This window comes from Tetrao urogallus (assembly GCF_951394365.1).
Source record: "Tetrao urogallus genome assembly, chromosome: 7".
Taxonomy (NCBI): Eukaryota; Metazoa; Chordata; class Aves; order Galliformes; family Phasianidae; genus Tetrao; species Tetrao urogallus.
The window spans coordinates 15,115,572-15,142,564 of record NC_136820.1 but is presented as its reverse complement, the minus strand read 5'-3'; the positions used below and the strand labels follow the sequence as shown (position 1 = coordinate 15,142,564).

General features: G+C 44.8%; 1 protein-coding gene across 1 annotated transcript; it reads left to right on the top strand.

Annotated features, from left to right (window-relative positions):
• Nucleotides 1-8,655: 8,655 nt before the first annotated feature.
• Nucleotides 8,656-26,195, top strand: NR1D2 (nuclear receptor subfamily 1 group D member 2; the record flags this gene model as incomplete). Its single annotated transcript, XM_079538286.1, has 7 exons — nt 8,656-8,977; nt 10,814-10,902; nt 11,849-11,993; nt 13,591-14,207; nt 17,581-17,766; nt 21,611-21,821; nt 25,999-26,195. 7 exons carry the CDS (start codon nt 8,656-8,658, stop codon nt 26,193-26,195), a joined length of 1,767 nt encoding a protein of 588 aa, XP_079394412.1.
• Between the last annotated feature and the right edge of the window lie 798 nt (nt 26,196-26,993).

Here is a 26,993-nt window from a genome sequence, read left to right as displayed (position 1 = left end):
AAAAATAAGGAAATAAGAGACTGATTAATAACTTTAGTGAAATTGTGACCATGCAGAAATGAGCTGCAGAACTGGAACTTTGTCCAGATCGCAATGAACACTGAGAATTGATGTGTTTTGCAAATTTTGTCATTATTGAAGTCATATTAACTGTATTACAGTTTGAATATTGACTGGTATGGCTCTTCTGTAGGAACTCTGTGACGATAGGAAAGGCTGAAGAAGTTGTGGTGTGCACAGAGGCAAGGAGCACCAGGAAAGGTGTTACTTTCCATCTTTCCTCTCCTTGCCCCTTGAAGCGGTATCCCTCCCTGGAGTAGCTCCCAGCACCTAGGAGCCAGCCTAACCTGACCAGCCTCGTTCCTCCTGGTTTTATCACAGCTGCTGAGTCAGTTCTTTGGGATTATTTTGGTGGTGATGTTCAGGATGAGCGAGATTGCCAAAGCTGCAATCAGTTGGTTTTGTGAAAAATAAGCTCCTCAGCTTTGTGTGCCCAAGCTTTGATGACGGCACAGAGCCCAGCAAGGAGGAGAGGCTGGGCAGAAGCAGCTTGAGGTGGCCAGCTTCAAAACAGGGAATCTCCTCACCCAAAGGCAGAGCCAGTGATCTGCATCCTGCTGAGAGCTGTCACCCAGGCTCAGATAACCACCTGGCATTGCCTCAAAGGAGAGAAAGAGGCATGAGTTAGTGAAGCCTCTCACACTGGTGACATGTGGCATGGGGGATGCAGTGCTCAGTGGTGCCCAGCCTCCACCAAGCAGGTCCCTCCAGTGGCCGAGTAACAGCATGGTGTCCTTCTGACAGGAGCCAGCGATAGATATATCAGTATAGAGCAGGTCTGGCTCTGTGTGAGCCATCTCAGGCTCTCTGACGAGCAGGGAGGAACTCCTGTTCCTTGTCCTTGGGCTTTGTGTTGTCCTTCTCAGTAGCTGCACCAGGCCCTACATGAGAATGGCACCACGAGAGCCGTGAGCTCAGCGCCATCAGCAGCTCCACCAGTGTCCAGCTCAGCACGAGGCAGGCTGCATCCGGGCACGGGATAGCATCTGAAGGTGGATGAGGAGCAAATGACTTCCCTGAGTCATACGTGTCTGCTGTAATTTGAAATGGGAAATGGAAACACAGCCTGTTTTGATGGTCTGCTCCTGGAAGCTCACTGAGCGAGAGACTTTCCAGATGACTCAGAGCAAGACGATCACTGGCTGAGAACTGCTGCATCAAGGATTTGGCAGGATTATATAACGAGCAGCTGTCCTCCTCCACCGTGCCTGCTCTGCAAGATTTATGCTTACAATTGACCGTTTTTGAGGAGCTGCAATAAAACACAATGGCAAATGTCTGGAGGCATTTTGGGATGCAGCTGAGCCCCTGCCAGGAGCAGTCTTATCAGTTGTTTCTGGACATTATACTGCAGTTGTTTAGGAAGGGCAGACAAAATTCCCTGCTAGCTTCATGATGCCATGCAGTCCTTCAAGACAGTCCTGCTCACACAGCTCTATCCAGCCAGAGCACTACTGGAGAACGTACCTGTTTCTTCTGCAGTTACAACGGCTAAGGTCCAAAGAGTTTCTGGGTGTTTTTGGAGCCATAGCTGGCTTCTTTCGTTTGTTTGAATTTTGCCATGTTTTTTTCGGTGTTCCCTGAAGCTCGTACTGGGTAGGGCGTAGGTGAAAATTATCAGTGTTCCTCCATGGGTTGAGCAAAAACTTTTAGCATTCTCCCAGCTCAGGAAAAAAATTAATATGAAGAAACAGGAATACTTCCTGCTGTTAATGTCTGATGTGTTATTTGACATTGCCTTTGGAGCAAATAAGTGATTGTGGAGGGCAATTCCAAATGTTTTTGGTCCTTGGAGTTGTCTTCTAGACTTCGCTGGGAATTACAAGCGATCACTGATGTTCATGCAACGATTGAGGAAGTAACCATGAATATTTGATTAAAGCCAGGAGATTTTGTCAGTTCATCTGTCATCACTAGAATGAATGAGAGAATTTTCTTCATTTGTTCTAATTTGTAATGGTTTAGACCAGAAAGCTCTTACTGTGGCTCACTCTAGAGAGCCACATGTGAAGCTAGCAGCTCATTCTGACTAACTGTCTTTCGGACTTTATTCACAAGGCTGATCACATCCAGCTCTGTTGCCATACCATCAGATATGGATGTCCCTTTGGAGGAACACCCCTGCATCAGGAGTGATCTGGGTAATCTGTGAGGCACAGCACAGACAGGGTGTAGGACAGCCTGGGAGGTCAGCATTGCCACCGCTGTTCAAGCACCAGCATCAACAAAGTGCATTAACTTGCATCCACAACAACATTTGCATCAGGAGACATCCCACAAGCACATTTCCAAGACCCTGAGAACATCATTTTGATCTGACACTGGCGCTGTAGGATTATGACTCTTTTCCTTTCAATCAAGTTATTCCAGAATCTTTACCTAGATTCTATTTACCTAGAATCTTAAGTTATATTAAGAAGGGTTGTGTATTGCAAAACAGTTTGGATACCTACGGTTTGTTTCTAGTACAGGTTTCACTCTCACTACGTATGCTTTGCACAGGGTTTTATGGAAAACTACATTTGTTTTAATGATTAAGTTTTATAGCTGGAAGCAATTTTCTTTAGTGTAACATTTCAGAAGCCCTTTAAGGCTAGCAGTATTTCATTGAAAGCCTGAAGAGTGAGAACCACTGCATGACTTTATCATGTAGAAAGCTTATTATCTGACATAATTTGGTGCATAGCAGGCTTATTTATTTAAAAGGTCGCACAATCGTATTTCACCACTGGTAATGGCATTTTTATCCATTTAATAGGTTTATCCTAAAGCATATTTATTCCAAGTGCATTTTATTCTGAAGCCCGTTAATAACTTTAACTCTTCAGAGCCTAGCAGGACAGAGGAGACAGCACTTTGCAAACAAAATTTCATCAGCTGGGCCTAATCCAGGAGGATGCAAGGTCTGACCAGGTCTTTCATGCTGCCCCTCCTGATGCAACTCAGCACCTTGCAGCCTTACAGAACCTTCTAACCTCCAAGCTGAGGCTGGGCTCAGGGAAACATTGTGCTACATAGAGCTGCATAAATGTGAAGCTGTCCTAGCCTTTAAGTCACAAACTATGCCTTGGGTATTTTTGTGTAATAATTCTCTGGGCCAGAACATGCTTTGGTTTATTCCCAGGGGAGATGTCATTGTTTTGTCTGGGTGTAAAAAGGCAGTGTTCTGCCTCTGGAGCAATGGTCCTTGTAACAAAAAGGCTGGTCACTGTGACTCCAAATCTTGGAGCTTCAGTGAGAGCAAGGGGCGGCTTTTTGTGCATCCTTAGCACAATCCACTCTGCTTGCCTTCCAAAAATTGTGATTGGCCCAATCAAGCAATAAATACTCCCATCTTCATTTCATTAGCTGGTGATTTCCCCTCTGGTTAAGCAGATGGTGCACCAGCAGATTAGGCAATTTATAGCACAAAAGGAAAAGGTAAACAGTGATATTATAACAATATATCACAGGCTTCATTAATGCAAGATCACAGAATCACAGGAAGGGACTTCTGCAGGTCATCTAGTCCAACTCCCTGCTAAGGCAGGAGGCCTGGAGTAGGTTGCACAGGAAAGGATCCTGTAATGTTTGGTCTTTTTGGAATAAATGTCCATGCCCTCACCTTCCATTAAAATCTGTTTCCCACAGTTGTAACCAGCCTAGAAGCTCCTTGTATTACCCATTTCTGTGAATAAAAAGCATACCTGCAAAAACACATGGTCAAACAGAAAAGCTAAGTGTTGGGTGCTTCAGGCCATAACCCAGCTGCTAAGAAGCTGAATCAGGAAGAAAGTTGTCCTATGGGCAAATTAGCATTTAGGCAGCTATTATGAGCTTTTATATCCTCCTCCAAGCCTCTGATACTTGGCACACAGGGACAGGATGTGTGAGCGGGTGAACAAGCCGTGAGCCAGTTCCTCTCTCTCGGTTATACTTAGCTCCATGACTACCCTGCTCCCGGTACCCGAGCTGATTGCACTCGTGCCATACAGGCATGCCCTTAATGGGTAGGCTCTAACTGCTCTATATTTAGCTTTTGCTTCTTCCCAAGGCATTCTGCACATATTCAGCCTGTGCAGGGATGCAGTGATAAGCTGAAGACCCTTGGGACCTCCTTGTTGGGGTTTTGCTTCAAGAGAGAAGAGAAAAAGTGCAACCAGCTGAACAGTGAGATGCACACGTGGAATGGAAGTGGGAAATAAGTAGGGCAAGGGGTCAGGAAGCGCTGTGTAGGGCTGAACAATCAATAGGAAAATTTCCACTGGCTTCCAGAGGCTGGGAATCATTAGGCAAGTTATTTATATCACTAATGTGGGAAAGAAGTCGGGGCTGTAGCTGTCATCACAGCAGCTATCAGTGAGCAGCACGTAAGCTGCTAACTGAATACAGCAAGGAAATCTTTGCTTTAAAGTAGCTGTAGATGCAGGGATGGTGCCTCAGCCAGGGGAAGCATCCTGCCTGCATGCATCTTGAGTGCTGTACCCAGTTTTGTGCCCTTCAACTTACAAGAAACACTCTGAGGCCCTGGAGTGTGTCCAGAGAAGGGCAAAAAAGCTGTGAGGGGACTGGAGCACAAGGCTTATGGGGAGTGGCTGAGGGAACTGGGATTGTTCAGTCTAGAGAAGAGGAGGCTCAAGGGAGATCTGATCACTGTCTACAGCTGCCTGAAAGGAGGCTGTAGCGAGGTGGGGTTGGCCTCTTCTCCCAGGTAACAGTGATAGGATGAGAGGGCCTCAAATGGCCTCAAGTGGCACCAGGGGAGGTTCAGGTTGGATACTGGGAAAAATTCTCAGAGTGGTGGTGCATTGGAACAGGTCACCATCCTTGGAGGTGTTCAAGAACTGCGTAGCTGTGGCACTGAGCGACATGGTCATGAGGCACAGTGGGGACGGGTCAATGATTGTACTAGATAGATAGCTTTAGAGACCTTTCCAATCTCAGTGATTCCATGGTTCTATGATCCTATATACTGGTTCCACAACTGTGGAGCACAAGGAGCTCAGAACAGACAGGGCTATGCTGCAGGACCTCAGGGAACAAAGGAAGAGTGCTTTGTATGGGGCAAAACAACACTCCCTATAAATAGACCACCATAGCCTGGAAGTTAGCAGGGAAGAGTGCTGGGAGCTACTGCAGACCTGTAAACGTGTCAGCCAGCAAGGCCGGAGGAGGCTGGATGGCTCTGAGGTGACAGAAGGAAGCAGAGAACGCCGGCGGTGCTGAGGCTGGAAAGGATGCTGCCCTCGGCACTCTTCGCGTCAACTCTGCAAAGTTCGGGGCTCAGACGAGCACCACGGCGGGTGCACCAGGCCGCCTCCACCCAGCCGCCCTATAACGAGCTCCCGGTGCCCGGGCTACGCTCCGGAGCCAGGATGGCCTCCCCCCACGGGCAGAAAGGGGCGGCTCCGCGCGGGCCAAGCACCCCCCGGGCCTCGGGAAGGAGCGGCGGGGAACACTACCGAGATTCGGCCCCGGCCGCGCAGCGGCGGCTCGGTCCGGGCCGCCGTCCCCTCCGGGCGCGCGTCCCCCCCGCCGCCGCCCGTCCCCGCGTCACCCCGGCGGCCCGCGGTCCCCCTCCCGCCACCCGCACGCGCCCGCCGCACGTGAGCGCCACCGCCCCGCGCCGCGCGGAAAGTGTGTCACTGGGTGAGGGGGGCGGGCGGGGCGGGGCCGGGGCGGGGCCTGCCGGGGGCGGGGCGGGGCGGGACCGGCGGTGCCGCACTGTGCGCGGCCGCCGCTCGCTTTTGTTGTAAAGGGGAGGGCGCCGCGCGGGCACGGGCGGCCGCGGCTCTGACAGGCGCGGAGCCGCGAGCCGCAGCGGGCAGCGGGCGCCGGGAGCGCATGTAGCTCGGCGGAGGGCGGCGCGGAGCACGGCGGCGCGGCCGAGCGCGGCGCCGCGTTGCTGCGGAACGCCGCCATGGAAGTCAGCGCGGGTAAGCGGGGCGCCGCCGGGCCGGCGGGGGGCGCGGGGAGCGCGGCGGTCCCGGGCGCGGCCCCGACCCTGGCCCCGCGGGCGGGCGGGCGGCCGCGCGCCGCCTCACATGGCCCCGCCGGCCGGGCCATGTGCGCGCTGTGTTTACGTTCCGCGCGGCGTGCGCGCCCATTGGCCGTGCGAGGCGGTGACGCGCGCATTGCATAATAGCGGCGGGCGGCGGCGCGGGGCGGCGGGCGGCGCGGACACGTGAGGCGGGCGGGAGGGAGGGAGGCCGCTGTTTGGGTGACCTACATTCGGGGCGGCGGCGGGGCGCGGGGGGACACGTGGGGCTGCGGCGCCCCCGGCCCCGCCCCGACCCGGGGTGAGGACGGGAGAGGAGAGCGGAGCGACGGGGGGGGGCGCCGCACGCGCGCGGCCGTGTGCGCGGCGGGGCGGCCCGCGCGCCCCTCACGTGGCCCGGCCCGGTGCCGGCGCGCGGGGGAGGCGTTGCGTAACGGCCGCGCCGCGCGGGGCCGCCGTCCCGTGGCCGTGCCCGGCTCTAACGGGGCCGCGCGTGGCGGGGCGCGAGCCGGGCTGGGGCCGCGGATCCGCGTCCGGAGCGAAGCGCGGGCGCCGCGGGGCCGCCGCCGCTCGTGGCGGGCGTTGGAATTCCGTGCGCGCCCCATAGCGCCACACTCGGGGTCCTGCCTGCCGCGTGTGGGATCGCGGCTGGGGCCTCTGCTGAGCGCCGGCACGGTGCGGCGGGACCCGCATTGCCTTCAGGCCGAGCGTGCCCCAACGAGCCGTGGGTTAGCGGGTACTCTCTTGGAGGCTGGCCGCGTATGCGCCTGCGGGGGTGGCCAGCCCTGAGGCTGCGAGGTGCAGCTCCTGGAATAGCACGGATGTCGGGGTTCCAGCTGTCCTTTGCGGAAGTGGGAAACCCCGGTCGTGCAGGAGGGCTCCCTGGAGCTCCTCCGGCTTCTGAAAAGGAGGAGATAAGGAGAAACCCCCCCCCGTCATCGGTGTGCTCCTTTTGTGCCCTCCTGTGACATCCCTCAGGGGAAGTGTGTCTCTTTCTGTGACCAAGGGTTTGGTGGCACTGGGCTCATTGCAGAGAGGCTTTGCTTCCTGCAGGAGATAAGGCTGGCGCCTGGGTCTGCCTGTCTGCCCCCGTGTGCCCCTGGCACCTCCTGCCCCGCGGCACCGTGAGCATGAGCCTGGCTGCCGGCTGCCCTGCTTGGGGTGCTTCCAGCACACCTGCCTGTGGATGGCTGCGGTGCTGAGGATTTTGAGGAAGAGCAGGGAGGTGTCTGGTGGCTGTCTGGGTTGACCCCTGCTCACCAAGTGGCACATGGGGTGTGAGGCCTTTAGTAGGGAAAGTGAATGTTAGAGAGGGAGTGGGCTGGTAGCGCTGGCATTGGAATGCTAAGAGGGCTGTTGTAACACTTCATTGTTTTTATCAACTATAACTCAACATTTCTCGCCAAGAGCAGCAGCTCTTCCTGGGATGCCAGGATTGTATGACAGTGCAGCAGCTTTGGGCTGTGGGGGGGGAGGCTGGTGGAAGGGGTGATGCACAGACCCCTGCACCACCTCTCTCGCTTGGTCAGGGGCTTCGCTGCCACAGATGTCTCTTTCTTTCAAATAAAGTCAGTGCATGGCCATTGTTGCAGTCCTTCATTCTTCCTGGTGCGTGGCACTCCTTGCTCCAGTGCAAAGAGTTTTCTCTGCAGAGACATCTAGAGCAATGCTTATATGGAACCAAGGGGATAGAATCATGGAATTGAGTTGGAAGGGACCTTTAGAAGTCATCTACTCCAACTGCCTTGCAGTGTACTGGGATGTCTACAGCTAGATTGGTTGCTCAGAGCCTGGTCCAGCCTGACCTTGCTGGCTGTCATTTGTTTAAACAATTGCATGGCTTTTGCTGCTGAACTTCTGCGTGTGAAATATCAAATGCTTTTGTACTGACTTTTGAAATAGTGAGTCTTAGTGGCAAACTCAGGTGAAGTGAAAACAATTTATCTTATTAACAAGCAAGAAAAGGAGCAAAACTGCTTCCATGTCTGCCTGAGGACAAAAAGCTGTTTCATCCTCAAGTGTCAGTCTGCAAGCGTCTCTGTCCTCCCGTGCCCTGCACAGAGCAAGCAGCTGGAGTTTCTTTGCTGCTAGAGGTGCTGCAAGAGCTTGCAGTAGGACACATGACATTAAATAGGCTAACCAGGCTGCAGTGCTGTTTCTTTCCTTTGCCTGCTTTTTCCCTTCTGCATCGTGAGCACCTCCCAGCCCTTCCTTTCTGTGCCTCCGGCTTCCAGCCTGCGTGCTCTGCCCTATTTCTGTCCCTAACCTAGCCTGTTTGCTTTCTGATCCGCAGCTGTAAGATCGTGCCTTTTCCCCAGCCTCCACGTGCGCTCCAGACAAGGTCTGTTCATAGGGCACCCTGGGAACCCCCCTCCCTGGGCCTCGTGCCCTGTCCCCATTGCCTGTTCTGCCCGCACGCAGCTCACTGCTCCGCCCGTCTCTTTATCTAATCTCAAACTGAGGGTGGCTGCCGCAGCAGGGAGGCGGATGGGTCAGATCTGGAGGTCAGTCGCTGCGCATGGATGGGGAGGAAGGAGCACGAGGGAGCTCTGGAAAGGAGTGCGTCCAGGAACACGTGACAGCTGGGTCTGGCGGTGCTGGGTCATGGCGTGGCTCACATGGCCGTGGTGCATGTCTGCTTGTTATGTCACTACATGCTGCCTTTTTTTCTTGCCTTAGGGGGTGTGATAGCTTACATCAGCTCTTCGAGCTCAGCATCTAGCCCAGCCTCATGTCACAGCGAGAGCTCAGACAGCGGTTTCCAGTCATCCTCTTCGCCTGTACCATCTTCTCCGAACAGCTCCTCCTCGGAAAGCAGCTGCAATGGTCGGAGCAGCGAGGGCTCTGATGGGGCACCAAAGAGTGACCGGCTAGAGGAGACTGTTAAACCGAGCCAGTCGGGTGTTGCTGGCTTGACAAAAGGCCATAACGGAGTCACAAGTACGTTTGGTGCCTGTTTGTGAAACTACTGTTTTTCCCCCCGTTACATCCCTAAACTGTGGAACTATACATTCTACGCATTACAAGCAGGTCCTCTCTGTAGCTTCCTCTGACAGCATGTAGCTAAGCATTGTCTATTTTATTTTTATTTTTTAATTTTTGTGTGTCATATGTATGGTATGGTTCTACCATACAAGTGCTAGTAGGTGAGAGGGTCTCCTTGCTGCTGGATCAAACAGCCCATAAATGCAGTCCTGCTCTATTGCCAATTTTCGCTAATGAGAATTGATCTTAATAAAAATCAAACCCGCACTTAAGAAGATGTGATGAAGTAATCTTGTGTAAAACATTACAGTCTTCTAAATAACGGAATGATAGTAATGATTAGAGGCTGCCTGAAAGAGTTTTTATGGAGCTGTCTTGTAAATCTGGCTTCCTTTTTAAATTGTTTTTATTTTTATACTCCCACCTTTGTCCACTAACTTTCCACCCCTTCTCCCCTCCCCCGCCTCAAAGAGATTTATTTCTTTGAGGAACAAAATGAATGAATTACCAATATTTGCTTATAAGCTTGAACTAAAGGATAGCCTTGCAAAATGTGTTTAGCAGTTTAGCTACCACCGTTTGCTTTATATTTTCTCTGTTGATCAGAGAAGACCACAACATGGAAATACATCTGATAGGTTTTGGAAGGACAGGACTCAGTATTTAATCGGTATTCCCACAAACGCTCAGTTGGAGTTCAGACTGGACTTTTGAAAGCTGGATTTTTAACAGGCTGAGTTGTTTTATTGCTTTGAATTGATAGGAAACTATAATTAGTATACAACAGTTCTACCTTAAAAATGTGTCAATTTTTTTTTCCTTTCTTCTCAGTGTTACTACAATAAGTTCTTAGTTAGAACCTTTACTTGCTCTTAAGTGTACTAGCAACTAGGTTGTTGGTATCAGCAGAGTTCCTGAAGGTGAAGCCTGCTGTATTAGTTATATAAAATATGGAAAACCTGTGGTTTGGTTCTTTTTCAAGACCTTATGGGGAAAAAAAAAAATTCTCTTCACAAGTGAAACCCAAGTGTCAAAAAAATTTGCTTTTTTGATAGAACACAGTTCTGTTGGAGAAATTTCAACTGTGTCTGTTACTCAGCATTAAAGTAACTTTGTGGTTATTGAAGTCATTGGTGAAACTCCCATTTGCTTTGGTAAAGACAGTGTTTGGCCATTGCTGAGGATCTGCAAAAATTCTTTATTGATAAACTGAACTAAAATGAGGCAGAAACTTGGAAAGCCAACCCATAAATATATTTACAGAGCTATGAAGGTATTTTCAAATCAGAGTGTGTGAGAGAATATGTCTGCTCTCAGTTGAGGAAACTGCAGCCATTATATGTGCTTTCTTGTCCTGATGGAAAGACAAATTGAGCCAAAGCTTCAATGGCCTAGTTACCTAAATGATCCTTTTAAAATGCTAAGTGTAAGCAGACTCTTTTTCTACAAATGAGTACAGTGCTACAGTGATTCAAAGTCCAGTGAATACATGCATTCTTCCTGTTCTGTTGAGTGCTTCATGGCTGTTTGCTTTTTTTCTTCCCCTGTTCCGGTGCACTGGTACCTTCTGAACTGTTCAAGGTTTTCATACTTTCTTGCTTTCTGTTGGTTGTTTTGTGTTGTGTTGTTTTTTTTTTTTTTTTTTTTTTTTTTTTTTTTTTTTTTTATCTTCAACTGACCTGGACACATTTTGCTGTTAGTACAGGTTTTAAAAAGCTGGAACTGTGTTCCAGTTCCAAAGCAGTTGTCACTGACTTTCTGTATCCTTGAATTTTTCTGTTCTGATTCTAGAATTCAATGGAATGGTTCTTCTTTGCAAGGTCTGTGGAGATGTTGCTTCAGGATTTCATTATGGTGTTCATGCCTGTGAGGGCTGCAAGGTGAGGTATATTTTTCTCATCTTCCTGCAGGTACAGTGCCCTCAAGGGAAAAGCAGTGATAATGCTGAAAAACATAAATATTGCAATGCTTCTCTGTTAAATCTGAGAAGTTTCAGGCAGTGGATGTGTTGTAGGAAAGGGCGAGCCTCTCAGCAATTCACAGCATTTTCCAAGCTCTGCAGTACTTTGTGTTCTCACCCTTTATTCAGTCTTGCCTGACCTGGAGTGTGTGGCAAAGAAGAAGAACTGGAGATAGATGGGAAGGACCGTGTCATGCAAGACGTGACTATTAACTGCATTAGGAGATAGCGGGTATGTGAGTTGTAACCTGGGATGACACAGAACAAAACAGCTTTGGAAAGTCAGTTCTTTTACCATGGGAGTAAAAACCAAAACTGGGTGCTTGTATGCTCATGCATCAATAAAGGTGTATTTTCTGATACTCTGAAGCTGCAGATGTTGTGTTCCATGATGGACTTTATCAGTTTTGGGGTAGAAGCTGTAGAAGAACTACCTTTGAAAGCTGTAAGTTGTAGTAAGATAGTCCCCATAGTCTGGAAACAGAACTGAAATAAAAAAACAACTGATTTTTGGCTTTCATCTTTGTGTTTGATGTCATAGGAGTTTGAGGGCATATCTCATAAACTGGCAGTACAATGATGAAAGTAAGGTATTTAGCTTTTAGATGCTGACTATGCAGGGAGCAACTTAGCATCTCCTGGAGGTAAGTAAAGTAACTAGTTTACTTTACATGCAGATCACATACTGAAGGGAAGTAAGTCATTGGGAATAACAGAGTTCTTTTAAATTCACTTAGGGCTGCTGGCCTGAAGCGGCTGATGAGGTGAGGTGAAGTTCTCTGTGCTTACAGAGGGGTGTATCTTGGCAGCAGGATTTGACGTACTCTGTAATAAAAAACTGTGATGGTTTTGTTGCTTGTTTACAGGGTTTTTTCAGAAGAAGCATTCAGCAAAACATCCAGTATAAGAAGTGCTTGAAGAATAACAACTGCTCTATAATGAGAATGAATAGAAACAGATGCCAGCAGTGTCGTTTCAAAAAGTGTCTGTCTGTTGGAATGTCAAGAGATGGTATGTTCCTGAACTGTGCATCAATCCTCTGCGAGTGAATATGCTGCCCACCACAAAACTCATTGCTAAGAGTCTTAATGACAGAAATGCAGCTGATCATACTATCAGGGGCAGATTCCTTATCAAAGTGCTCTTAGATCAGCTTGCCACCTTGCCCTGTAAGTTTCCTGACCTGGTAATGCAATACCAGCCAAAGAACCATCCTCCCTTCCCTGGGGGTTGGCAGAGCGAGGTGTGCTGCAGTGGTCTGTTAGGGATGCAGATACAACAGGAGTCTTGATCTTGTTTTACTGAGGTAATATTTTACCCTGTGTCCTTCCTGAATCCTGGCAAGATTCTTTGCTGGCATTATTTTTTCAACAGGGAATTCTGCCTGGGCAGGATGTTTTTTTTTTTTAACTAAATGGGATGGCTTTTTAGTGTGAGTTGGATCAGACCCATTGGAGTTCAGGTAGGTGGGGTAGCCCTAGGGTAACCATTGTGGAGTTAAAGGAGTTAGTTTTGGGTGCATAGATCAAGCATATATCTATGTTGTTCTTTTTATTTTTCTTGAGGGGGTGGGGAGGAAGGGATAACGCTGAGCTGTGTCTGGTCACCTTGCTGACTGTCTATTCCTCCTGACCTATTTTATGGTAAGTGTAGTTTATCAGTCAGCTACAACTTACTGATACAAAACAGAAGTCTGCCTTCTGTGTCACTTTTTGGTTTAGTCTGGATTTTTATTTCACAAAAACTAGGAATCTCAGACTGTTAATGAGTGTTTAAAACTTATTTTAAATAATTGTTCTGAGTTCTTGTGCATAGGAGTTACTTCACCCCTAGGTGCCTGTTTGCACACAAGGTTGCTCCTGCTTTAATGAAAGGAGTTTAGTTACATTAACAATGGATTACTGCATGAATATAATTGTATCAGTCAAAACTGGTTATAAGCTCTTGTAAGGCTGTGGTTGGATAGGGTGGTAAAGGCAGTTATAGCTTCCCCAGGACAGGGTCAAAGGTGCTGCAGCCACAGTGATGCCCATCCCCTTGCCAGCAGAAAATGTCCTTGTCAAGGCAAAGTTATCAGGAAAGTTTGCACAGGTAAGCTTAATTCAGCATTGATTCTCTTCACTGTTTTTTCAAGATGGATAACTAGACTATAAGGAGTTGTCTTGTAGAGCCTATATTCAAATACTGTATGAACTGTGCTTAAATTGAGCTGATTATCAGCACACAAAATTGTACTCATTTAATCGATCCAGTCTTAAAGCCTGCCATTTAATTAACTAATACAACTCTGTGTGTAGTCCTTAGGTTTGTAGCAAAGGGAGAAAAGGCTTGACAGATTGCGCTTCATAACTGCTTTCTTGTTGAATGTAAACAGCAGCATATAATTCATATCTCATGCACATGCTATGCCCAGGAGCTCTTTGACTTCAGTGGTAATACTCCTTTTGTAGTATTAGTGAGATCAGTAAAAGCCCTCAGAGCAAGCTTATTGGTTGGCACGTGTGTTTTGTGTATGTGCGTGCTTTTATTTTCCATTTTGGTCTGGGGACTGTGCCTGTTCTGACACTTTCAGGATTGACTTTAACTTTTTGTTTCTCCTCCTTGGTAGCTGTTCGATTTGGCCGCATTCCTAAACGTGAAAAGCAGAGAATGCTGATTGAAATGCAGAGTGCCATGAAAACCATGATGAACAGTCAGTTCAGCGGTCACTTACCCAATGAAGCGTTAGCTGAGCATCAAGATCAAGCGCCTCAAGAAGACCTTTCCTCTAAACCCAAACAAGAGCGGGAAACCCTCAAAAGCCCTTCTCCTCCTCCTGGCTCTGACATGGCTAAGGAAGAGGTGATTGGTATGGTCACTAGGGCCCACAAAGATACTTTCATGTACAACCAAGAACATTCTCAAAACCCAGCAGAGATGATGCAGTCCCAGAGTGGGGAGAGGGTGTCAAAAAACACTGAACAGTACATGTTGAGCGGTGAGCACTGTGTTAGTGGGCTCAGTGGCCCTCAGTACCCTGAAAGTGAGCAGCTCCTGGCCGGACAGTACAAAGGGAGAAGCACAATGCATTATCCAAGTGGGCATGCCGTATGTTTCACAAATGGCCACTGCATGAACTTCACCAATGGTTACACTCAGCGACTGTGCGATAGAATCCCAGAAGATGTCTTTTCTCCAAACAGAAACACCACTTATTCTTGCGGCACTGGAGGAAGAATGCATCTGGTATATTGACATCATATTTCATGTGGTGAAAGGCTTAGTGGTGTTTGTTTGTTTGCTTGTTTTTTCAAACCTCAAACTAATATTCAGATAGATTGAGTCACTGACTTTTAGACAGTGGAGCTGCATGCAGTTAATTGGCATCACTGCTGGAACTTGACATAATAGTATAAGTTTAACAGCATGTGTGATGAAGGAGAGTAATGGCTCCAGTTGTGTGCAGGATTTGAAATCATACAAGTGATGGAGTTTCTCGGCTCAGTTTCTAGCCAGCTGAAAATAGGAGTGTATCAAAGGGTACTGGTTGAAGAAAATTTTTTTTCTTGCTGCCTTGATTTAAAAAATGACAATGGTTGTTATGAGTTTGTAAGTTCCCTTCTGTGAAACCTTTTGAAGACTTCATTTTAAAATAATCTGCACAGTCAGATATGCTGTATTTTCTGTAAAGATATTGCAAACAAATTTCTGGTGTGAAACATTAGGGCTAGGATTTGAAGTTAGTTAAGCTGGACACCTTGCTGATGTGATCTAAAATCTCTTGGGTAGGCTGTTTGTTATTTATTCATTATAGGAATGGGCTTATTCTGTTACAGGCCATGTAACATAGGGGTTCAGTGGGCACCCACAGGCTAAGCATCCTTTAGAACATCTTCAAATCTGAACAGAGGCAGAAGGAAGATACACTGCTAAGCCACTTGAAGTTTGGGATCTTCATAGTACTTGCACGAGTGAGGCTCTGAATATCTGGGTATCTTTCTGGGTAGCTAGGCAGCTTTGCTAGACCATTTTCTATCTCAGTTCTTAAGAAAAATCATTCCGATTTTCTTGCATTTTTTCCCATTTCCTTAGCAAAGGCCCCTCCTCTTTACCTTGCACATGCTCTTTCTCTGCCATTTAGGCAACTGGTTCTTTAAGTCTTTAGAATAGATTGTCATTAGAACTGCCTGGGAAGAGGAAACATCCTTATGCTCATCCTGCATTGCTAGTGAAGTGCAAACCCTTACCCTTTCTGAAGTGGTTGAACTCCCAGTCTTTTTTCTTCCTGGTTTGTAAAGATTGTTCACGGGTGCTTGCAGGTCTCTGGAAAAACCTCCATGTCATAAAGGTTGGTTGTTTTCAGGCAAGATTTTAGTGTTTCTTTGACTACTGCGTATATGGACCATGCCATCTCTAGCAGGCTCTGACCTCTAATTGCAGACTCCAGGCACTGCAGCATGGCAAATAATAATAATTCCCAACCTTTCTTCCTTGCAGGGAAAGTATCTGGAGTCGTTGTGACAGCGTTCTTGGCACTCCTCAGAAGCAGAGGTTAAACCTGTCAGCGTGGGCAGGCAGGGAGTGGCTGTGCCTGCATTGACCGAACCAGTCAGTTTGACCTGTGTATAGCAGCTGCAGGGAGGTTTAGCATAGTCTGCAATGAGGAAACAAAACCAAGTCAAACAGAGAACTATGTGCTCCCACTGCTTCCCTGACATTAACGAGAGTTTTGTCAGAGAATTCAATGAGAGCAGGATCTGACCAAAATGAGTAGCTGCAAGGGAATGTACTTAGACTCTGAAACAGTACAGAGACACGTTTAGGGGCATGGTGTTTGTTTTGGTTTCTTTGTTCGTTGACATTTTCAATGTGCACATATGTGTGCACACAAACAGAAAAGCTCTGATATAGTTGTTTTTGAAAAAGCTTCTCTCAGAAGAGCTAAATGACTGCACATAAGCAGCAAAACCTCTCTAAAGGAATGACACTCAGGTAGATTTTTCTCAAGAGAACTTGGATACAGTACGTGGAAGGAAGAAGCATTAGCTTCCCTTCAGGACCATTTGCATGAAGGTTGAACAACTGTAGTGTGAGAAACAGAGGTGTTTTTTGTTTGTGACCCTCTGTAGTGTGCTGAACCAGAGATTCCTATCTTAGAGAGCACTACATTTGTAGCAATAACTGCATGAAGTTCAGCAGTGTTTAGTGTCACCTTTGCTTCTGACTGTGTGCCTGGATCTTTTTGTCAGAAGTATTTCCAGATGAAAAACAGTTTATTTTGATTCAGAATGATTTTCAGTTTATGAAAAGTCCTCTTCCAGCCCAGAGGTAAAAGGTTTTGAGGATTGTCCTCAGAAATACAACATTCTGAATCACAAGTGAACCAAGAAATCTGTGGTTTGCTTGATTGTCCTTGGGGAGAGTGAAAGGTGGGAGCTTTCTGTATATTGAATGCCCAGTTAGTAACTGATACTTGGTAGGAGGAAGTACAGAAATATTATCTTCATCTTGGTTATCCCTCTCTGATATCATATATACCCAATGCACTGTTGGATATGTTCTTGTAATGGATCTTAGGATGTCAGAACCAAGGAATTGCTGGACAGATTCAAGATGCTCTGTAAGCAGTAAAACTCTGAGGAATTACTGTTTCATTGTTTTATCTTTGCTTTGATGATATGATGTAGGGTTACATGTACCACTTAGTATGCTTTTTGAAGAATACTTAAAGGAATTCTTGTCCTCGGTGACAGGTGAAGTAAGGATTAAAAGCTTTAAATGTTGCTACAAGATGCAAGTTTTGTGAGGCAGAAATGAAAATCAGAGCATCTCTTCATAGAGAGAATTTTCTGGAAGTCAGCTTTGACAGATGTGTTTATCTCATTAGATGAGTTCTGACTTTCCTACAAAAAGTTAATATGTGTTTATTTAAAAGAGTACTTTGTCATCTTGTGATTGAGCAAAACTGGAATACAAGTTCCTTGGTCTTTCTTCAGTGGTACAAGTAAAAGCAAACATGTAGGGTAGGAAGGTTGTTCTGGTAATGAAGGTGTAAGCCTGTGACTCAGAAAACCACAGCTCAGTTCCTTGCTCTGGTGTTGACATCTTGGTTACCTTGACTGAATCACTTGAAATGCCTGCAAAACAAGACAGATCTATGAGAATGAACATAGTAGTACAGGTGATTTTTGAAATCATGATGAATTGCAAGATTATATTGATAATACAAGTAAGAGAAATCCAGATATCAGCTATGATTGAGATCAGGAAGAATAACACAACTTCGATTCTCTCAAGTCTTTCACTGTAAACCGTGTTTAGAAATGCTCTGCTAAGAACATCCGAAGTTTGTGTCTTTAGGGAGGATTGGGAAGTTGTTTTTAATTGCTTTTTTTTTTTTTTTTTTTTTTTTTTCTTTTAAAGGAGAGGGGAAAATGTTGCATAGGGATTTGACTAAAGAATACTGTTGTGTGGGTTTTTTTTTTTTTTTTTTTTTTTTTCCATCTCTGTGAATCATTGAGAAGCTTTCTTGGAGAATAAATCTGCTTCTTTACACAGTTTTTCAATATTTGGAATGTTATCTTTATGAGTTGATCTCTCTGTGTTTTGTAAACATTAGGTCTGCCCAATGAGTAAGACTCCCCATGTGGACCCAAACATGTCTGGCCATGAAGTCTGGGAAGAGTTTTCCCTGAGTTTTACTCCTGCGGTGAAAGAAGTGGTGGAGTTTGCCAAGCGCATCCCGGGGTTCCGAGATCTCTCACAACATGACCAGGTTAACCTTCTGAAGGCTGGGACCTTTGAGGTGAGACCACTGTGTATTGCAGACTTGACAGGCTGTCATTTTGACCTCCTTAAGAAAAAAATAAATAGAACTGTGTTGTACCAGGTAACACTTTTTTTTTTTTTTTTTTTTTTTTTTTTTTTTTTTTTTAAATGGATGCTTCCTCTATGTTTTCCTTAAGCTGATGGTGTCCAGTACTGTCTGGTCAGATAATGGTGAGCTGTCCTTGTTCCAGGTAGCTCAGAAGTACTCAGTCCTTCTATCATTCCCACTTCCCTGGACATTAAACAGTTAGTGAGGAGCTTCTTTGTTTTGTGTAGCAGCAGTTACTTTGATAGCTACCTTTGCTTACCCTGGAGAGAAGCAGACTGCATCTGGAAGGGTAGATAGTTTAGAAAGCCATCTATTGACCTAACAATTCTATAGAGGAATATCTTTATCAGTCTGCATGTCCTTCATTCTTCCACTGTGTTCCATGCCAATGCCAGGGCATCCATCTTGGTCACAAGTCTTTGGCAACTGGGGATCACTGAAGTTTCCATCATTCTCCAAGGCACTGACAACTATCTGCAGCTGATAACTGCCACAGTTTTGTAGTTTGACTTACTGTAGGCCTCAATCCTACCAAGTCCTCATGTTTAATTTCACCCACTAGCAGTCATTACATACATGTGAATTAGTGGTGTTAAACAGGAAATGATGCCAGAGGTCTTGGTGCTGTTTTAAAATTAGTGACCTTCGTGAAGGGAACCGTTTCTTAGGGTTCTAGTTGCTGTTCTAGACTCTATTGTCTATTTGACGAAGTTCACATTTTGTAAGTACGTAAAAGTGAAGTTTAGTCACAGGGGGTCAGAAAAGATAAGTCTCAAGTATTTGATGTTACTTTTTTGAATGGGCTTTTTTGAATGAGTCAGTTTGGTGATGCTTTTGCTCTCATTTACTTGATGTATTCTTTCAAAGAGGGATACTGGATTTTGAGTTTTACCTGAACCACAGACATTTTTCTCTTGATGGGTTGGGGCTCTTACATAGCCTAGTTCTAAAACTGATGATTGTTGGGTTGGAAGGTACAAGGTATACTGGAAAATTCGGTGCTTGAAGTGTGTCAGTTTCTGTGTTTATTCCATTTAGTTGTGATGGTTTTTTTTTGTTTTTTTTTTTTTTTGCTGTTGTGCTCATCATTAACTTCTTAATATTAATCTAAAACTCTTCTGTAGCTAGGAGCAGTATTTTTACTACTTCAGCCTCAGCTGTGCTGTTAATATAACACAAATGTTGGTTCCTTCCTCTGCCAAGTGGGATACTGTCCAGTGCCTTCAAAGGAGGGTGGAAAATCAGGCTTGAACTGTTCATATAACTTAAAGCCAGACTCTAATATTTTGCAAGTAAAATGTTTTGTCTTGGCACTTCTTCATCTCAGGCTCTTCTAAACCATTATTCATATGCCTTTTTGCCAGTTTTAAGAACTGCTCATCAAAAGGTTTTTATATCCAGGGGAATTAATTCAGTCATTTATAAGAAACATTAATAATTATTTCTGTTAGCGAACTGGTACCTGGAGCTAAAAGCCTATGTGGTACTTTAGCTAGAGAGAAAAATCAAAAACATTGCAGAGCAATGAAAAAAAAACAGGATTAATGAGGCCATTTCAGTAGAGGCAAAAGCATCTTCAAAGCGTGGTGTCTCTGAGGTCATTTCTGTCTTCTAGGTAACTAACTAGGATACCCTTGTATCTGCATGTTAATAGAAAAGCCTGAGTAAAACGACTGCCACCAAGCCTATTTTGGCTTCCCCGGGCACTAGTGTGTGGCTGTCTTGGCACTGTGCTTAACAGCAGCTCGTACTCAAGTACTTCATCATTTGAAGATGAGAAGGTGCATGGAAACAATGTGGGTGCAGAAGCAACATAGCTATATATATAATATATATATTCACACACATGTAACTAAAATTCTGTCTTAGAACTGGGAGTAGTGTGGAGCTTAGTGAATCATAGTGGCATTTGCCTGGCTTCGTGTGGGAGTTCAGGAGAGTAGCAGTGAGCCTAAAATGAGGACCTCAGCTGAACTTGAGCTGGTGCTTCCCTGCTCCAATTGTAATTAATGCTAGAGGTAATGAGCCCCCTGGCTCCATTGGGCTAGTAGCTCAGTTGATCTACAGACTCGCTAACGTGGCAGTTTGGCTGCAGGTGGTAGGGAAGTGAGCAAGCGCTTGATTGTGTGGAGTTTTTGTGTGCTTACATTGCTACGATTAGGTGATAGGATTGATCAGGCATGTGCTCAGTATGTACAACTTGGAGCCTGGCTTGAGATGGAACAGGAAGAATTAATCACGTGCTATACTGTAGTCTAAACTGTTCCTCCTCGAATTAAAATTGCATCATTGAAATTTCTTTGTGAGGGTTTTGCCTTATAATAAATCTACACAGCTTCATGGGCTTCAGTTTTGAAGACTAGTGTTAGTACCAGTTGCTCATTATTTGAAGTTGGTGATTCATGTTTCTAAAGCCCTGTTCTTCAAGAGCAATAGCATTTTTGAACTGGAAAGCTGAATATACATGGGTTTCTGCTAATGCATGAGGTTCAGCTTTGTCTGTCTCCTTTTCTGGTATTTTGAGGACTTCTGTAGAGCCTAGGTTTCTGCTCCCTGTAGTAAATGTCATCAAAAGACATACAGCTTAGCTGACTAAGGTGAATAATATATGGTGCTTACATGTCCATCAAGATTGCTGCATGTCATTTGGCTGTTTAAATTAAGCAGCAGGTCATGTAATGTGCATGAATGATGTGTGAATTCTCAAATTTCTCCTTTTTTTCTGAACCTTCCTGTTTTTTAAGCTTGTCAGAGGCACTTGTGTTTGCTGAAAACCCAGGTCTTCTCATTTGTAGTAAACGTCATTTAAATTAATGCAGTTATATAGTGTGAGAAAAGATGGCATGCCGAAAGGGTACAGCAAATATGAAGTTTCAACCAGTATGACTTGGTTCAGTTTCTTTAAATAAAAAGGCTGTTGTGCACAACTTAAACCTTGAAAATGTAAATGAGGTTGTCGAACATGTGCAAATGAAACTTTGCAAGCCATTCCACAGGGAAACATTTCACAATACGGCTGAGAAAACCACAAGAGAAATTTCAGCCCAGAGGGGTAAGTTCAGCATATGTCAACTGCTCCAGCCCAGGTGCTTTTACCAAGGAGTATTTTGAGCTGCAGCTACAGACCAGGTGCTGTTTCAAGCCCTGCTTTCTTAGCCTTTGAAGGCTGTACATGCGGCTCCTTTCTACCAGAGCTCATTAACATTCCTGTGGAAACAGTGATGCAGCATGGTACTTTCCTAAAGAATGCTTAGTGGGCCAGATCACCAGGTGGTGTAAATCGGCATTGTTCAATGGAGCTGCTTCAGTTTACACCAAGCAAGAATCTGGTTCAATACCTTTACTTTGCTCATTAAGTGTGGCCAAGAAAACAGTTCTTCTAATGCTCTGTATGCCTTTCGCTGTTTAGTTGCTTAAGCAAATTGTCCTAGTGGCATATTTATGAATGGCATTGTCTTCGTGGCTGAAGCTGTCTAATGCTTAAACTTTGATTTCCCTCCCTTTCATGTTCTGTTCCCCTTTCCCAAAGACAGCCCCTTCCCTGTCTTTGCTCTCTACATTTTTTTTTTTTTTTGCTTGTTTCTATAATACAACTGGAGCAGAGCTTGCACTGTTTTCTGCAGCTTGATGGCTTGCTGAGAGTTTCTCTACAGAATGCTTGTACAGAGATCAATAAGAATGAGAGTTAGAATTATGTTAAATTGCTTAATTCTTTCTTCTTTCTCTAGAGATCCACTTATATTTCTCTGCTTTTTATTTTTTCTTCCACCAGGTTTTAATGGTACGGTTTGCATCTTTGTTTGATGCAAGGGAACGTACTGTCACCTTCCTTAGTGGAAAAAAATACAGTGTGGATGACTTGCATTCAATGGGAGCCGGTGATCTGCTCAATTCCATGTTTGAATTTAGTGAGAAACTAAATGCCCTGCAACTTAGTGATGAGGAGATGAGTTTATTTACAGCGGTTGTCCTGGTATCTGCTGGTAAGGAGAGAAAATTAATTTACATCTTTGCTAAATTTTGAATATGATTCTCTGCTAAAAGATTTTGCAAATGGTATATCTGTAAATGGCGTATCTTATTTCGAGTATAAGTCCAACTTAGTAGGTTTCACACTACTCGACTAGCAGCCGATAACTTTTCTACACACGTTACGTCTAATGCTGTCTTCTGGAAAAATGTGGCAAAAGGCTTATGCTTTCCTGCTTCTTTCTGTAGAACTCAAAGATACATTTCATAGCTGCCCAGTGACTATTTAGAAGCTATTTGTCTGACTCATCCAAGTTTCACAGGACACCATCAATGAAATTAGTCCTGACTTGGACAGTGTAAGTCTTGGGTTAAAGCGGTATTTTTACTTCCAAGTATGGTCATTGAAGTCTACTGCATATCTTACTTAAGTCTAAATCCAACAGTTTGATCTCTGCCTGTGTCAGCATAAAGCCCTATTAATGTGCATCGTGACTTCTTAGAGCTAAAGGTCTGCCAATCCACTAACATCTCCACCAGCCTCATGTCATCTTTCCGTCCCTGGATAGATGGAACACCTTGGTCCAGATTCAAAGGATTAAGCACCTACTTCTGCGCTATTATCTAAAGCCTCGCATTAGGCACATTAGCTCTGCATATGATGCCTGGAGTACAAGACACAGAATCCGTGCTTGCTGGATAAGGAGCTCTCTAGGGGTAGCTGGCAGGAATGCTGGCAGTGCCTATTTCTTACACAAAAAGCCAATGTCTGGGACCTGTTCACCTCCTGAGCAAGCAGTCTTCAACATGAGTGCTTTCAACCTGCCTCTCTGTTGTCAGGGAGGAACACTGGAGGCTCAAGCATGGAGCGTAGGCACACGAGATCTCTGTATACTGACATTTGATAGCAAAGGATGGAATGCAGCCGTGGTCTCTTCAGTTTGTATGCAGTGGTGGTGAGCAGTAGGTGATAGGGAATCTGTAAGCTTTAAAGCCAGAAGGAAGGGCAGTGTGAAGGAAGTGTGGCACTGTAGTCTGTAGGTAAAAATGTTCAGGTAGCAGAGAGAAACTGGGATTTCAGTTGCTTTTCCAGACTCTGCTTTACTTTTTTTCGATCTTTCCAAAAATAAATTGACAGGAACTGAAGACAGGCTTCAAAACAAGGAGTGAGAACTAGGCCTCCTCCCTCCTTGTGCAATGTCATAACTAGGCCACAGCTGTTCTTCCTGTTGTTCAGCTGCAGGGCTCTAGAAAGAATATCATAAGCTCTGGACTGTCTGTTTTGAATATGATTGGGTCTGTTTGCTCTGTTAGACTGTACTAAAAAGCACACTTCTCTGCCTTTCTCTGGCCTTTTAAACCCTGCTTCATGCTCTTGCTGACTCCCAGTAGAGCTTAGCTTAGAGACAGCTGGAACAGTTCTAGGCAGGTTCCAGCACAGTGATAGAGCTGTGGAACAAAACATAAAGATGAGGTGTTTCAGCTCCTCATAACTGCTGACTCTTTGGATATTTGTGCTATCTTAGCTTCTTCTGGACCTGATCTGGAGTCTGATCAGCACCTCTGGACTTCTTCACAATATTTAAGGAGTTTTTATAAAGTACAACTTTAATGATCTTTAATATTTGGACCCAAACCTGGCATGCTTCAAGCTTAATGGTAACCTTGACTGTCACTGTCAGTTCATAAAATGCAAGGAATGCAATGCTTTTCTGACATGATAATGTAGCTTGCAATAAAACAAAATTAGTTGTAGTCATGACTTGGAAAAATAAGTGAGCGGGCTTCGTAGTTGAGCAGATACCTGAAAAATGCCTCCTGACAGAGCGCATAGAAAAGGAAGGACCTTGTGGCATTCCTGGGGAAGATATCTGCCAGCAATAAATAGTATATGGTATATCAGCAGAAGGGGCTGAAAGACTGGGCACCTTCTGATTAAGAGAACATTTAAAGACGGATCCTCTGCACCCTATCCCTTAAGCAGAAGTATGGAGTCATTTGACACAATGTGGAGGAGGAGCTCAATTACAGAAAGAAGGACAGATGAAGAACAATATTAGAGAGATTATGGAGATGCAATCAAACGTGAAAAGAGCTGTAGCTGGAAGAAGAACAAAGTAGAAGAGTAAAGCTATTGAGATTTCTTCATCTAAGAATGAAAGAAGATGAGGAGGAGGATTGTAGTCAAGATGCACATCATTTCTAGAAGCAGACAGGAGGGCTATTGTTGAATGTTGTTTAAGAGATTCAATCTAGAATACTGTACTGCACGACTTAAAGTATCTTTGAAAAAGACTTTTGCTTATAAAAATATCAGTGGGGGGAAAAAAAAAGAAATACTCATAAGCCTATAAACAGTGCTAGCAGGGAGAACGCTTGTCAGAAGTATCTCTACATGGCTCTGGATGAATGAATACTTTGCCTCTGGCTTCAGTTAGCTTGAATTGTTGAAGATGGAGGGAAAATAGCATGATGGATCACTGGCACTGAAGAAAGAGGAAGCAAAGCTGAAAGAATGTGGTTTGTGTGGCTCTAGTGACCAGATAATCTCTCAACTGAGGGTGATGAAAAGGAAATACACACCCTCTATTATTCTTTTATTTGGATAGTACTGAGGAAAAACTTCAGCTGACCACAGCCAAAGTAGACTGAAGAGGGGGAAGAAAGACTTGAGTTAATTGAGCAGAGGGGACTACAGCGAGTGACCTAAGGCAGCTGGGAGAGGCCGGAGTGCCTTTTTCTCCCTGCTGAGATGAGGAAGCAGTCGTTGCACAGAATTCTTGAGAAAAGTCACCTGGTGATCTTTGTTCAGATGTTGTCATCCCTGCTCAGCATAGAGCAAAGCCTGAGGTATTGCAGAGGTGGCCAAGTGGAGTAGTTTGCTTAACAGAGGCAGAGAGGCTTCTTTTGGCTGGGTATTCTCATGCATCCTCTCTTGAAGAGCAGCCATCAAACCCAATGGACAGTTCTTAGGTAAGAATAGAATGGTTGTTTATAATCATGTTTTGATATTAATCAGGGTTCATAATTCTTTGAACAAAAGATTCTGAAACCATCTTTCTGTAAGGGGGGGAAAAAAAAAAAGACAAGTTAACTGCTTTAAGATGGATCCTTATGTGGGTTGTATAGCACTTCTTCCCATAAGGTTAGGGAACAGCACTGAATAGTCAAGGAGGACTTCTGTAGATTCTTCACCTGAGAAGTCCAGTCAGATCGACACTGACATTATAAGGATGGCATTCCCACTCTGACTGTGTGGTCTGACTCGGTGGTACTATTCCAGAAAGCTGTTGTAATACTGCATCCCAGTTCTGTGTCCCGGAGTTTAACTACATGTATGCATCGAAGCACATTTCTGGTTATGTCTGTCACTTGTGTATGTATGTGCCCTGCTAAATTTACGTGGAGTTTAAGAACAGCTAGCTGCAGCTTAGGAAAAAAAACAGCTACTGTGCATGACTAGTATGTGAGGTATTTAGCTTAACATGTGTCATTTTAAGCTACTACTTAGACTCCACCTAAGGAAAAGTAGCATATACTAAAATACTGCTTTCTTGAAAGAGATGCTTTAGGTGCAAGGTGAGTGCAGTATGTTAAAAACACAATATTTTTTCCTGATGTTGAAATTCCTCCTCTTTTAATTAGGATTTTTGGGTGCGTTATGTTTCATTGTAATTGCTTGTGGAACGCTGTCAGAGATGGTGCTCGGTCACATCAAAGCGTATACCTTCATCGCCCCTTGGAGTCCCATTGTGCAAAAAACAAGTGTGACTTGTCCTGAGTGGGATTTCCATATCCAAACAAGAATCTCAAGTTTAGAGTTCTGTGTCCAGCCTTGAGAAGCACTTGAAATGCCTACTTCCAAGTGCCTCATGTCCCTTCTTTGTGCTGAAGGTTGTGATTCAGCAAAACATTTAAGTATGTGCTTCAGTTTGTCCTTTTCTGGAAACATGGGTAAGTGAACAGAAAAGGTGACTAAATATGCCAGTTCAGCATGAGCTTAATACTTTGTTAAGCTGATACTAAATGTTTAAAAAGACTGCTGGTATTTGAGTTTGAAACTTCTGGCATAAATAATTTTTCTGTTCCTAATGGATTAATTCTTAAAATGGCTTTATATTGCAAAGTACAACTGTTCAGTTTTATTGTCTCCTTTTTTCTTCTTTCTTTTGTCCACCCTCTCTTCTTTAGATCGCTCTGGAATAGAAAATGTCAATTCTGTGGAGGCACTTCAGGAGACGCTAATCCGTGCATTAAGGACCTTAATCATGAAAAATCACCCAAACGAAGCCTCTATTTTCACAAAACTTCTTTTGAAGTTACCTGACTTGCGTTCCTTAAACAACATGCACTCTGAAGAACTCTTGGCCTTCAAAGTTCACCCATAGGCCTTTAGGTTTCATTTGTACTTGGACTTGCCTCGTGTTAAACTGTTTCGTGCTAAAATATGTATTTATACAGTTGTACCACTTGCTGGAGAGAGAGTTCACAGACTGTGAGCAATTGATAGCTGTTCCATAACCATGCAATAATGCTTCAGCAGGTGCTTTCAGCTAACATTGGTGCAGCATTCAGAGTCCTCCAAAACATCCAGCCCCAGCTGTGCTGCACTTTTGTAGAAGAGGTTGCAATGAGCCTGAGTAAATATGGACTGTTCTTTCACTTAGAAAAAGAACCACCACTGCCCTCTCATGTAAACTGAATGCAGAATAGCTACGTGTACATATGGAATGTGGAATGGGAGGAACAATCCTGTGTTAATAGGAAAATCAAAGAGCTGATTTAATTGGTTTTTCCCTTATCTAATATATGTACGTCTGTGTCTCTTGATAATTCACTCATGGTTTCACTGTTGTTATTCCATTAAACCTGATGGAATGATTTCAGCCCGCACCAACTCTTCACTGAGCGTGTTCATGCCATGTGTATATAATATAAATAGCTAAGTAATGGGTGTTTATGGCTATAAAGTACAGAGTTGTGTGTATATATGTGTATGTATATAAATAGTTCTATACATAAAGTATACATATAATTTCTTCACAATATTTTAAACTGTGAAGGAATTTAAACTTACAAAAGAAGGTGATCTATGGAAAGAACCAAATAGATGCACTTTGCATTTTGCTGAACTAATAATCTGAACATTTCTACTTTTTAGAAAACATCAAATTTGCATTAATAAG